Source organism: Thermobia domestica, chromosome 2 (assembly GCF_964235325.1).
Source record: "Thermobia domestica chromosome 2, izTheDome1.hap1.1, whole genome shotgun sequence".
Classification (NCBI taxonomy): domain Eukaryota; kingdom Metazoa; phylum Arthropoda; class Insecta; order Zygentoma; family Lepismatidae; genus Thermobia; species Thermobia domestica.
The window spans coordinates 123777660-123792940 of NC_137455.1; the positions used below are offsets into that span (position 1 = coordinate 123777660).

General features: G+C 37.5%; 1 protein-coding gene across 2 annotated transcripts in view; it reads right to left on the reverse strand.

Annotated features, from left to right (window-relative positions):
• The window catches only part of mRpS11 (mitochondrial ribosomal protein S11), a 66954-nt gene extending 53003 nt beyond the window's left edge, over positions 1 to 13951 (reverse strand). Inside the window, exons 1-2 of one of the 2 annotated variants that reach the window (XM_081745673.1) lie at positions 13934 to 13951; positions 3000 to 3130 (exon numbers count right to left, since the gene is read on the reverse strand). In XM_081745673.1, the coding sequence (XP_081601799.1) occupies positions 3000 to 3120 (121 nt within the window). In that variant the 5' untranslated portion in view covers positions 3121 to 3130; positions 13934 to 13951. Of the gene's footprint in view, positions 1 to 2999; positions 3131 to 13281; positions 13853 to 13933 lie in introns of those variants that run through there. The other variant, XM_081745670.1, reaches the window with a different exon arrangement.
• Positions 13952 to 15281: the final 1330 nt, after the last annotated feature.

Consider the following 15281-nt stretch of genomic DNA (forward strand, 5'->3'; position numbering starts at 1 on the left):
CTAAAATATTCTAATCATTTCCCCTCGCTGAGAAATATGACTCTCACAAAACCTATACTTATTTGAACGAAACAATGCATTTAGATATATCCATGTACAATATCAATTTTCGATTATATGCATTGCTAACCAGTACAACTCAATTTTACGCAATCGGAACTAAGACAGATTATACAAATGCTATTTATTAAAAGTTAACAAAGCCACTAAATGACTCAATCAAAAATTTTATATATATATTACAGGCCCGAGTATATTAGTTAGTCACTATTTCATGATCAGTAATTTTGGAAGTCTTAAAAGTTAAAACCACCTCATAATGAAACAATCAGCACTATATAAGTCCTGACACTTTTACAATACGTTTCCATCTGTCTTCAGCGCTCTATTGTAATCAAAAGTGCTAAACCTGGTTTCAATATCGGATACTTAAATTTGGTAGTCTACCTTAGTTTTGCCATTTATTTATAAAATCAATTACATAACCGTTCTTATATATATATATATATATATATATATATATATATATCCATCCCTGGTTATAACGAGAAACGATGTAAAGTCAACTAGCTCACTGACATTTCTGAAACTTGATATTTTTCAAATCAAGGATAATTTACAACAATCCGATGACGTAATACAGGGTCACTATAGCAAATGTGCCATTATGTTGAAAATCCTTCCGCCGCCCATTTAAGTCGCAGTTTTGTGAACAGTTAGTTATTAACTACTGTACTATTATCAAATAGTAGTACATATTTTACCTGGTCTTGGCAACTAAATTATTCTCCTAGTGCAATCTCATCAAACCCAAAATACGTACAAGAAGTGCTATAAAACTTAATGAGTTTTCACAGGATAACTTAAATTGACCATTTTTAATAAATACATTCAGAGAATTTAGCTTGTCTTCTGTTTGTTATACTGTTGTTAACAGTGTTCTGAACTGATAAACTGCGTTTTTAGTGTTTGAAATGAAGTGCTGATCAAAGACTATTTTCGCAACTAGAAACTATTATAGAAACAAAAGAAAAGCTTGAAAAGTATTGTAAGACTGCCCAGGTTGTATGACGACGCTCAACACTGTGCATTCACTGCACGAAAGGAAGTCATATTTGAGAAAATGGATAAAATTCATGATATTGTGTTGAAAAATCGTGGAGTTAAGATACGGGAGATAGTTGATGGTAAACATCTCAGTCAAACGTGTTTTAAAGATTCTTCATGAATAGTTAGATGTGAGGGAAGATGTCGGGACGACAGTTGCCTCTCTGTCGATATTGATGAACACTTGGACACATTACTACTAACCAGAAAGAAAAGAAAAAAAAAAGTGAAAGCAAAGAATTTCAGCATGAGAAAGTACTTTAAAAAATGGAAAAAGCTATTCCATCGGCTGACAAAGTAATGGCAACAGTTCATTGGTATTCCCACGGCATAATTTTCACAGACTATTCGGAAATGGGCAACACTATTTAAGGTCAATACTATCCCTCCTTATTAGACGGCTTACACAGAAAACATCAAGCAGGTAGACATTTCGTGAAGAAAATTCCCTTCATCACGCAATGTCCCAGTCCACAACTATGCACTAACTACGGATGAAATTGTTGAATTACACCAAGAACTTCCACTCATACTCCTCAGATTTGGCTTCTACAACTTTTCCATCTTTAGAGACTTGAAATCCCGTTGGACAAAATATATCGAACTAAAAGGAAACTGTCAGTTCATTTTCAATTCGAAAGAAAAAAAAATCAATTCAGTCACAGACTTTATCAAATGCTCCTCGTAGCAGATTTTAACTTTAAGCCAGAATTAGATGTATAGATTGGAGTGTTTCACGTCAGCTATGGGTTCATTTTTCACCATAGATTACAACTGCATCGGCTATTATTAAAAGGTATGTTTCAATATACTTATAGGCACATATCTTATTCTCCGAACAAAGTCAGAACCATCACCCGTAAATTGTCTGCACCGTCGGTATTATTGACGTTCACAATAATTTCGCAGTATATATTCCTTATTTTTTCGGTGAATCTCTGTGGGTTTGCAATCTGCATTGAACACTAAAATTACAAAACAAATACAAAAATTTAAAAATCATATATGTCCGTTAATAAGATAATTCGTATAACACTTTGTAATACTTTCAAGTATAAATAAAGAAATTAGTGAACTATTTCTCACGATTCTATATTTCAGTAACAATTTTTTTCTTTCATGCAACAGATTACACATGTAGCCAGAGTTCTAGAGCGATAAAATACATTCACCCATCTATTCTGAAATCACAATATAACCGATACAAGTTAATTTCATCCGCGATCTCCTCTTCCTAAAGTGGTCCAATGTGAAGAGATTCCGATAAAATATATATTAGATAGAGTCGGAGATCACTTTACTTACTCTTGTCAGACCTTACTCCTATTAGCATAATACGAATAATAAAGGCACTATAGTAGATTAAGAAGATAAAATCTCAAATGTCTCTAAGGAAGCTACACAGAAAAAACGCAAGAGTACTGAAAATCTTTATACACAAAAGAAAATAAAGAGGGGTCACGATGGTTCAGTGACAGAGCGCTCGGATGCACAAGATTCCTTGTTCGATCCCAGATTGCGCGCAGTGGGTTTCATTGTGAACGAACACTGTGTGAATGATTTTCTCGAGATTCTCCTGTTTCCTCTCATTTTCATCATTCGTCATTACACCAATTAGTTCTGCATTACTACTGTCATCTTCCTTAGCATTGGAGCAGAATCGTGGGACTTATAAAATAAAATAATAATAACAGATTACCCTATAATACGCAACAATTTTGCCTACCAACCATCTAGCAATCTATTTTTATCATGTGCAAACGTTCTCGTAGCTTCTTGCTGGAACAATGATAGTCCCCCCCCCCTCCCACAAAACAATCCCTCCAAACTATGCCATTTATCTAACAAGCTATCTACTATAAACAGTATAGTAACACAATGTTATTACCAACCTTTATGATCTGTTATGCTTAGTATAGTGTTATTCGGAGAAACTTTAATATTGCATATATGAAGCTCAGAGAATGGCACCCCATTCACCAACATCTTTGGGGTATTTTCGTCAGGGAACATATCTTCCCTTCTGTAATAGGAAAAAGAAAGTCGTGTTGGAAAAAGGAATAGGAATATCAACCGTTTATGTGATTTTAAAAATTTTAAAAAGTATGAACCATATTCTTAGCACAAGAAAAGTTCAAAGCCTAAATTATTTTTGTCACTTTGTTGAAAACTGTTAAAACGTTCAATATCTTTCTTATATATATTTACATTTCATTTGCATAATTCGAATACAATTTCAACTGGGAATGATAAATTAACACTGAACTCAACTAATAATAAAATGCTGTTTTGGAGATATGAGGATAGTAAATAACAACGCGCAAAGGAAATTATTCAAGAACCTTCTTTTAAAATCCTGTATTTGTCTGTTTCTTTCGAGATTATATTCTGCAGCGTTCCTACTGATCTGGAGAAATCTATTTCCCTGACCTTCGGCACGAAATTTCCCTGACTCATGACAGGTGTTGGATGACGCTGACATATATATATATATATATATATATATATATATATATATATAAGGAATAAATAACGGTGAATATATATATTAGAACATAAGTAATAAGCAATTGCTCATAAATACATACATTCCATTTACCTCCCATAAAAATCTAAAGAACGCCCCATACTGTGATTATTAATGGTTGGCTAAGCTCAAATTGGTGTACTAATGTTAGAAAAAATGTCTTTTTTTATAAAATTTCCCTGATTTCCAGTCTTTATCTCTGACCTAAACCATTTTCCCTGACCAGTAGGAACCCTGTTCTGACACGATTAAAATGGTGAGGAAAAGTTAAGATATTTAACATACCCACTCCACGTGATGATGTGTGTACCCAGCTGAAGAATCTCCCATATTGTTATGGACATAGTTGTCACACAAAAATATTTTTTTTTTAGCTTGCTGCAAATGGATTATTTTTTTTTCTCAATCTACTTTCCTCACCATTTTACTCTAATCGTATTAAGATACTGTTACAAGTACCTTGAAAAAGACATGCAGCGTTATCTAAGTTTATATTGTAAGTTTCATTCATTGTTCACGTTGTGTGTTGTACTAAAATTCCCATAGTACATTTAGGAATGTAAGCATATTCTACGTCACGGTATTAAGACTTGCTGAACTACCGTACACCCATTCGATTTACTTCCACTTACTTAAGGATGTTACACCAATACAAATACACAAAATAAAAAAAGTAGATTTCAGGAGCATCCCGAATCTTGAATACTTCAAATAACAGAAAGTACGATAATGCTACTGCAAATCTACTCGACACATTCAAACACTTAGCCCCCTCAGCCAGGGCCACTACCTGCTCCATAATGATTCAATTTCCAACAAAAACAAGGCCATCTAACCTAGTCCCACGTAACACCTGAATGGAATTCGACCATCTAACCTAGTCCCACGCAACACCTGAATGGAATTCGAATCAATATTGTATTAAAAAATACAAGTTAACTTGTATTATTGACTATGTGGGATCAACTATTATATTCTTTATTACCTGTCGGAGATAGGCCTATATTTAAAAGCACAGCTTCAGAACCTGACATTAAATTTGTAAGATAATTTCCTGAAAACGCATTTTTTTTAATACGAAAGCCATTGCAAAAGTCACTGCAACTATTTTCTTTTCTCTAAAATGGAACGAATAATAAAAAAAATTCTGAAATATGTAAATGGAAGGTTAGTTCATATGTAAACATTACATGCAGCGAGATGGATACACACACACACACATCACCATAAAAATATAGCACGAGAAAAAAGCTATTAAAAAATTCAAATGTGTTTTAATGTCAATTGCAACAGTGCATTACTAACAACGCGCATTCCATGGTAGAGGGACTCTCGCCAAGAATCCACAAGGCGGCATGTCATCATGACACAGTAACTTGACGTGACGCTAGATGGCAGTCCTTCCCAGGAGAAAAAGCATGGAGAGAGACCACAGTGCGAGTTGAGCAGCCATTCAGGACGGATGCTACCAAACTTTCATGTCTCTTACGTGAAGATTGCAGTTCTCCGTGGAAGAAATGCGCGACAATGCCACGAAGAGTTTGAGCAAGCGTTGGGAAATGCTGCTCTTACGCACAGAACGGTTGTTCGGTGGATGGATGCATTCGGGAGTGGCAGAGCTACAACGGCCGACATGCACCGATCCGGGTGGCCTATCAGTATGCGCACGGACTGCACTCGTACCCTGATCGTCCAATGCACGGAGAACGACAGAAGATCGATCCCCAGCAGGAATTTCAGCGCCATACTGGTATTGAGAAGACAATCTACAGAACTATAAGCGACGAGCGACACATGCGTAAAATTGCTGCAGAGTGCCTCATGCACTAAGGAAGTGGAAAAGTGGACACGTTACGAAACTTTTCTAATCCTTTTAGACACGTGTGCATCTAGCGCGATGCGAAGAAGAGGAAAGACAATATGCTTGCGAGAATCGTCGCCGTAAATGAATTTTGGGCCAAGGTCTATGAGCCAGAACTAAAACGCCAACCTGCAGAACGGCATCATCACGCAGGCAGAAATTTCATCGCAATTTCCCCCCTGTCAAGTTAATGGGCATCATAGCCTACCGGTATGAAATTAGAGGAGTGGTTTTGTGCCATTTCGTCCACACGGACAAACTGTTAATGCACTATACTATTGTCGCACTTTTCTATTTGGTCTAGGAATTAATTCGTGCGGGTGGACAAGAGATGGCGCAACGAACGGAGCGTCCCACAGTTCCGTGTATCCACACATGTGTTGCAAACCCCTGTCATCGCGTATCGTTCGTAGTATAGGGCAGTGGATTAAAGCGTCAACAACACCAGTTTGTAGTGAAGTGAACATGGCGCAATTTGTGCTTGATAAAGTGTTTTTGCGGGGTGTCCTGCTGCATTACTTTAACATGCAGAAAAGTGCGACTGAAAGTCATCGTATTTCGGTGGAAGTGTATGGTGACCATGCTCTAGCTGAGCGAACGTGTCAGAAGTGGTTTGCACGGTTTAGAAGTGGTGATTTCGGCTTGGCAGACCAAGAGCGAGCTGGACAGCCAAAAAACTTTCAAGACGAAGAATTGACAGCATTGCTCGAGCAGGATTCGTGTCAAACGCAGGAACAACTTGCAGCAGCATTAAGCGTTGATCAAACAACAGTCTCCAAACGCTTGAAAGCCATGGAAATGATTCAAAAGATGTCACATTGGGTTCCACATGAATTGAAAGACAGAGACGTTGAAAGACGAAAAACCATTTGCGAATTGCTGCTTCAACGACAGAGCAGAAAGGGGTTTCTGCATCGAATTATTACGGGTGATGAGAAGTGGATCCATTACGAGAACCCTAAACGAAAAAAGGCCTGGGTGAAACCAGGTGAACCAGGTCCATCACAACCAAAACGAGATATTCACTGTGCAAAGGTTATGCTGTGCATATGGTGGGATATGAAAGGTGTGGTGTACTATGAGCTGCTGCAACCGGGTGAAACAATGAATGGAGAACGTTATCGACGACAATTAATGCGTTTAAAGCAAGCTCTGGCCAGAACACGACCAGAATGGGAGAACAGACATGATAAACTTATTGTTCAACATGATAACGCTCGCCCACATGTCGCAAAACCGGTCAAAACCTATTTAGAAAATGTCGGATGGGAAGTTTTACCCCACCCGCCGTATTCACCAGACGTTGCTCCTTCGGACTACTACTTGTTCGATTGCATGAACAACGATTTGATTGGACAGCGGTTTACTTCTTCAGAAAATATAGAAACATGGGTCTCTGACTGGATCGCTTCCAAGGATGAGGACTTCTTTCCCCACGGAATCCGTACATTGCCTGACAGATGGGCGAAAGTGGTGGCTAGCGATGGACAATATTTTTCTTAAGGTATTTATGTATTTTGTGTTTGTACTACAGCTTCAATGTGTGCGTACCAACCGCACGAATTAATTCCTAGACCAAATACAACGACACCTATGACGGGCTATTCGGGAGAAACGTCTACACGATGCATTAAACCTTCATGACAACGCAACGGCCCATACGGCAGCGCGTGTGCGGAATTTCTCGCACGATGGGAATGGAAAGTATTGGAGCACCCACCATAATCACCAGACTTTATCACCTTGCGATAATGACCTCATACAAAACTGAATGAGTAATTGCGTCGAACACGCTTTCGAACACGTGAAGACATTGCCACAGCAGTGACGCATGAGGACCGAAGACAAGCTTATTATGAGGCCACGGGTATTTGTCGTTTTTCAGTCTTGGCAGTGTGTAATGGATTCTTTGGGAGACTACTTCGAGGGACCTTAAGATGTCACAGGGACGTGTTCCTGCCTGTACTATTGTGTACTGTTGCAACTGACAGTAAAACACGTTTGAAGCGAAAAGAATTTTTCTATCATTTTCCTCTCGCGCTATATCTTTATAGTGATTGTGTTCACCAATCTCCCTATATATAATGTTTACATATGAACTAACCTTTCATTTGCACATTTCGATATTTTTATTCGTTACCATTTTCGAGTGACTCTCGTATCCAATCACGTAACAAATAAATACTCCTTTACAACAGCAAAACCAAACATTAGTAAAAGACGAATCATTGTAGCGGATGCTTAAACATAACTACACAACGATATTTTCGGTTTCTCTACTTACGACGACGTTTCTTCCGTCAACATTCAATTGAACTAGCCCAATCGCTCTCCAACTTTCCTAAAAGGATTAGAACCAAACTTTCAACCAGTCAAGTGTCATAATAACGAAATGAACTTTCATCATTACCAAAGTAAAACGCGAGATGGAGTAATGAGAAAGAGAGTGAGTAGGTGCTGATATTCAGTTGATGATGTATTGGGACTGTGCCCAGTAAGGTGCATTTTAGCAATAACTTTTGATACCTTGTAAGAAGTTTTATTTCTAAGCCTCTGAATATGCCCCGGTGGAAAAATTCCAGTGACAATATGTTGGAAGTGTCTGACGCTGTGTATCTTGTGAAAATAACCATAATCCCTTAACCCATTTCCTCATCATCATTCCGAAGGACCAATGTGAAGGTTCCTGTACTATCTATCACAACCCTTGTCAGGAAGCTGAGCGATGACTCCAGATCCAATGAGCGAGAGCCACCACTACTTCTATCCTCGAAAGAGGTCAGAGGTTCTGATGTGATACAAGTCCTCAACCGCACATAGGGAATATGACAACGAACAACTAAGTGCCAAAATGACCTTATGATGTTCTTAATAACAGAACATAAAACATACCCAATGTGTCTAGAAAACTCGTAAGTTGCTGATGTGAAAACCAAAGCAGCCATAGTGAAAACATTAGTGAATACCTCTCCAAAAATCTTTGGGAATGTAATTATAACCCAATAAATAGTACGAAAATTAAGGAAAACAAGACTAAAAAAGAAAACTGGCAGGACCAGAACTGGAAATAATGAAGTAAAACTGTGTCCATGGAAGAGTGTCGTACGAGCTAGTACAAGGAAACATCAACCCATCTATCAGCTTCCTTGCAAAATTTTTCCTCAGAGATTATACTTCTTTAAAGAGCTTAACGCGACGTAAATTCATTACTTCTGCTATCGTTATGGGATGCTACTCACGTTTAACCTTAAAATTTTGGAAGCATTTGCTTTTCGTTTGGAGCATTTGTTTTGTTTTATTCATATGGCTGCATGCATGTCTTCAAGGAAAAGCAACTGCTTCACTTCCGCTTATCTTAAATATTAATTACAGAGTTACTGGCTGAAGGACTTCACAGAAAATAATTCCAGAAGTCTTTTATATGTTTTGCTGAAAAAAAAAACAGTCTTAGGAGTCAGACTTGGAAAAAAAAAGGGGAGGGGGGAAGAAAGGAAATTAACTCGCTTTATGCGGGTTTTATCTAGGTTTAAGTTTAAGTTCCGTTGGTTTTTAATTCCCGAATTACAAGAAAATGTGATTTTGCTTTGTTCCTTGAAATCCCCAGCCCTTTGAGAAACAAAGACCAGTTTCCTCTCAACCTCTTTTGCAACAGACAGGTCGGATGAATCACATCTTATACGAGAAAACACCAGAATGTTCTCAAATATTTCTCCTTTAGCCTGTCTCCAATACTCCTCCGTTCTGGCTCCAAGGAATGTAACCGGACAAAGGCACGTTTTGGGGATACTCGAATTGGCAGTGAAACAATTAGGAAACCGCGCTAAGTAGGTGGTTACTCATTGTCGGCTACTTGTAGTTGTATTTCTCTTCTATTGCTTTTACTAATGGTACTTCTATTGCTTTTTAAATAGTTCTAGATTAAAAAATATAAATTATGTATCAAATCTGCGACTTAAAATTACAGTAATTTCCATATTTTTATCTAGGAATACAGGAAATTACTAGCTATTTTGTTTATCTACAACGAAATTTTAGTATGCATACTGCAATATTATCGGTGTTTCTGCCTCTGGCTGTGGCGAAAATGCAGGATAAACGGGTCAGACCTAAAGGAAACCCGTAACGACCTATGGTCACTTCTTCCGACTTAGCCACTGGAAGGCAGTCTATGTTTTTTGTGACCAGAAGTTTACTATGGAGAAAAATAAACAGCAATCAAGCACAATATTTTAAGCAGAATTTTCACTTTAACACCAATAACTTAGGTAAAATGAAAACCCGCTGATCTTCCATCCTGCAAAATGGTTTGCCTTCCAACTTGCGTGGGTAAGGTTATGCCACCTTTATCACGAGATTCACAAGAAATGTACAGAAGTACTGTATCAAATAAAGGTATCATCCTCTAAACACCTACGTCCTCAGCTGGACTTGAACCCATGATAGATAGATCAATCTGCAGCCAGTCTATCACCTTATATTGCTCGATCATGCCAACCAGATTTTTAGTTTGCGCGCTTTATTAATTATAAATTTCGTAATTTGACTCATCTCTTATCACATTTCAACAATGAAATGGCAAAATTTCGACATGGCTTATTCTTATTAACATTATAACAACTTACATTAGCGATCCATATATTTTTAAAATTTATATAAGGAATCTGTTATGGTTAATTGCTGCAGATAAGGGCCCCAAAATAGAAAATGTATAGACAAATGAACAAAATCAGACGAAACGTCAGTATGAGAGTAACAATAAAGGTAACAATGGTCCCCAGTATACGGTAATTAAGGAGAAAAACGAAAGTACTGGACTCTAGGAGTTCGCGTATTGATGTGATATTGGGTAAACCGGGAGGCACAATATTGTATGCCTTATGAGCTAATCTGTGTATGCTGCAGTGATAGGAGGGAAACATTGAGCGGAATGTGGTAAGAGGAATTACGTCTGAATCAAGTACGGAGAAACGGGCAAAATTTTGGGTGGTATTGAATTTTATGGGGGGCACAAATTTCTAAAATACACACACACAAAAAAAAAAAAAAAAATGTTACTGGAATTTACAACAGGACTGTACAATTAACCAAAATATAGAGATCTTAACGCTTACATTTATAAGATAAAAATAAGATGGAAAGTGTACTCTTTACACGTAGTACTACAGATGAAAGACATGGTTAAATGAAGTGCTATGTGGATAAAGTGTGCAAAGCGGTCATAGAAATGTTGCAAGCCTATGCCACACACAATGTTTCGCAACATAAAAGCATTTATTACTATCTTCGTTTATGCACATACCCATCGTCGCCGACGCGCCTGATACTAACGAACGCACCCCTCGCTAAGGTTTAGGTCCCTCCTGCTCCGCTCTTGCCCTAACTCGGTTACACAGCATTCATGTTTTTACTAGCCACCCAACGTAGGTTGGCTTGTGCTTTAAATCAATTTGTGGCTTATGCTCTGCACTTTTAATGCCGTAGGTACACATGCTTAGTTACAATCAGCCCTCCTAAAGTCCCAGTGAATTCCTTGCTAAGGGAAGTTCATAGTGCACAATAGAAATGAAAGGGGAGTAACTTTAGATAGGATATATTAAAACAAGAAACAAATAGTAATACGATGTTGAAAACAGATTAAAGTAAGAAGTCGGAACCGCCATCTGCGGAAAATTAGCCATTTTGTAACTAGTAGGTAAATAATCGAAATACGTTGTGATCTATGAGATCTGCATCTACGTAAAAATACACTAGTGAAAGTCTAATCTCTAAAGCACGGATTCCTCCGTAAGACAGCTATTAAACACGTTACAAAATTAAGCGCAGCGAAGTTAACTAAATGAAGGCAGTGTGCTCACATACACAACCATATATTTCCATAGATTAAGGGATCCAAATATTTGTGAATTCATGTTAAGTAATGGGGTTGACTCGAGCAGACGGTTCTACCAAACAGAAAATTTATAGATAAAATACGATGTGAAACATTTTCGCGGACAGATTGTGAGTACAAGTAATTACTGTCAGTGCACAGCATATTGAAATTACTTTTGAGTGACAGTGCGAAATTGAGTGATAGTGAAAGTACTGTATGTGTAAGCATGCTCTTCCCCTATCTCCGTTAATGCGTACACCTACAACTACGGCTGACGCGCCTACAACTACGGCGCACTCCCACGTTATCGCTCTGGCCACCCTGCTGCGCTCCTGCCCTGACGTGGTTAGATAGCATTCGTGCTTTTTAGTGGTCATCCAGCACATGATGGATCGTGTTTTATGTAATGCAGTTTTTGTGGCATACGTCCACACTGCATTTACACTAAGCCCTCCTGAAGTCACTTTGCAAGTGGCAATGGAGCTCTGCTACAAAAAAATACAAAATTCTAACGACCCGAAGACGTAGAAAATGTGCCAAAAATTTTAGCAGAACCGTCTATTCGAGTAATGCCAAGTAATTTATTACACAACGTTGTTTTACAACTGCAACGTGGAAATAATGAAATTATATCGAGACCTTACCACGGGTGACGTCCATAATAACGCACGAATACATAATCCAACACACAAGGTGTTTTAATGCCACACATACGGTAGTGATTTTTCACTATTCTTGCCTGTGTATACCTACCGTCGCTGACGCGCCTACTCCCTATGGACGCACCCCCAGGCGGTCCCCCTGCTGGATTCAGTTAGCATAGTGGTAACTGTATTTATACGCGCAACGCTTAAACCCTCATATCGTGAGTCTGCACCGAGAAATTCAAGTTTACACAACAAAATGATCGTTTAAGGTACAAACAGTCGATTTAACGAAATAGAAGTATACAGGCAATGAATTTATGTACTGATGCCTATCGTAAATCTCCACATTATTTCTTTAATGTAACCTATATAAATCACAGCATATGCTTTCCTAATGTTACATTTGATTTTTCTAAATACGTCTACCCATATACTTTTAACTTTACTGAGAATACTTACAAAACTTAATTTATTTGGCATTTCAACACTTTTTAACGTAATTATAATCGAATGACTTACCAAATCACTTAATACTAACAAAGTTCCGTGCAATAATATTAATATTAGGCATTTCAATATCTTTAGTGAATTATTAAATTATGACACCCGATCAACGTTAACATCTAAGTCATGCACTAAATGCACAGCCACTTCTGGTACAGATTTTACCTTCAACAATTAACATAAATTTGCTTCCTTTGAGAAATCTTACTGTTGGTCTCAAACTTGTAAATAAAGCTTTATTACAGATCTTAACCAAACAAGAGGCAATACTGTTCTTAAAAAAACATCAGGACCTTCCACTCTACGTCCAGTCATCTTAGAGGAAATCTAACACTATGCAAAAGAAGTAAGTTCGTCTTGTTATCATAAAGTAATCCGTACATTACGACTACTGAGTTCAGACAATAAACGAATAGTATAACCTATGTAGAGTTTTACAGATGTCCCACAAACTGTTATAAGCGTCTAGAACCTGTAAGTTACGTGATTAACGAACATTTCACCTTCCTGATGCTAATCTTTAGTATATATTTGAGAAAAATCTACAAAAATCAACATCATGGAAACATTATGTATTTTTAATGTTAATAACTGAAGAAAAAATACTTATCACTGAAAAATATGGTTTCTGACTAAATTCACTTTGGAAGTTCACAATCTGTATCTGCCATTTTGTTCTCTAGTGACCTTCATAGCTCAAAATGAACGTAAAGACGCCATGTTAGTCAAGACAAGAACTTAGCTTATAATACTGAAAACTTACCTGTTTATCATTGAATCTATATCCACAGTTTTTTCGCCCTCGGTTCCTTCGTCTTTTGATGGTAAAGAAGCCAGCATTTCCCTACGATCTTCAACTTTTCTACGTGGCACTCCGCAATAGAATGTTCTTAGTTTTTCCATGAAAGGGAATGGTACAGTGCAAACAGATGTAGTTAATATACTATTTTCTGTGCTTAAAATGTTCATTCCCCTTATTCCAAAAACACATCTGTCCGCTTTCTGAGCATTTACAAAAGAATATAGTAGTTTTCTAAACATTTTACAAAAAATATAATAAGTTCTTCAACCAGCAACAAACTAGCACAACACCACAGCTCACGTCCACGGCGCAAGTGAACGCTCGTCTTGATCAAGCCGAGTTCAGCTGGGTGGTAACTGCAATTTCTCTCTCTCTCACCCCGGGCAGGACGAGCAGCGTTGCTTCCTTTAAAAGCAACGTGAATCGCAGCCATTTTCTTTTATTTATACGCTCCTTTATAATTTTGCTTTTATTTCATATTTAATTGTTTTATTGTTCAATATATTTAGAATGTTCAGTTCTACTACTACGACTTAGATGCATCAAATAAAAATAGCAGTTTCATGCGAGCAATGTATTTCTTAATACTTCACTAATATACTTTTAACAATACCTGCTTCTGTTTTCAGCATCTTTTTTAAAGGATAGATGCAGGAAAGATGGACGTGCTACTTATAAGCAGTAGTGATAATCAGCCGGTTCGAACGAACCGGTTGTTAAAATATTTCGAGTTCGCAGAACTGTTTGGTATACAGAAACAAACCTAGCCAAACGTGAAAGAAAGAAGCCAAAGAATGTGATTAAACCTCGCAGAACCCGTTTTCAGAATTTGAAAATTAAACCATGCAGATCGTTCACGATTGTTCTCATAAAATTTTCGTTTGTTCAAAATTTGTAAACAAATTATATCTAAAGCAAAATGGGCGGTGGCAACTTCAAGTAGTCTCAGAACCCATTTTCGAAAATCGAAAATAAGCCATTCACATAGGATTTCTGTATCTTTTGTATTTCTATTAGCATAGCAAGTGTGTGCATTGCAAATTTCAGCTGGAAGGGAGAGCTTTTAGAATACAAATTTTTCACTGCCAAAAGCAATTGACCTATTTGAATAACATTACTTTGCTCTGTACATACGAGAAGATTAATGGAGGGCATGGGGAATGGTAAATTTTATTTTAATTATCTTTGTTCTTAGAAATCCTTACAGCTATAGGGTTAAGTACGATTTCTCAGAAGGTATAGACGTTTATTCCTTATTTTCAAATGCTCAGACAGCTATCAAGAATAAGAACGGGTCATATGAGTGAAGCAGTGAGGATCTGGGTGCGAAATCACGGGGGGAATTTCCCTCCCACCAAAAAGTTTATGCTTGCATTTCCCCCCACCAAAATCTATAGGGGGGACACTAATATTAGACTAGAGCAGTGTTGCCACACTTGGTACAATTGTACCAAATTCAGCCCTTTTTGTCATTAATCGGCCCGTTGGTACCACGCTGGCATTTTCAGCCCCTTTTGTAAAAAAATTGGTACAACTCTACCCAATTCATCACCATTTAACAAATATTTGTCACATTTTCGAAAGTATCAGTAAGACTTTTCCTACATCTCACGTTACTCCCACTGTGTGTTGGACTCTCAAAAAATGCTGTTGAACATTCATTCTGTGACACACCGTATAACGCTACGAACTTTATGTGGAAAATTCATAATTCAAACTATAACGGAAAACAAATGACGCTAGATAAGCTCATCCATGCCGTGCATGACGCAGTATGGTAGAAAATTTTAGCTTGAAATCTTAAAGAGAGAAACACATTCTTTCATACATGGCCATAACACCGTTTTGGTTTATCGGTCACATTGAAATGGAGGCGCGTTTGGATTTCTTACAATACGTACTGAAGAAGATAACTGTTTTCCTTTTTAATTTGTGGCCTCTGTTATATTTTCTACGTGCGA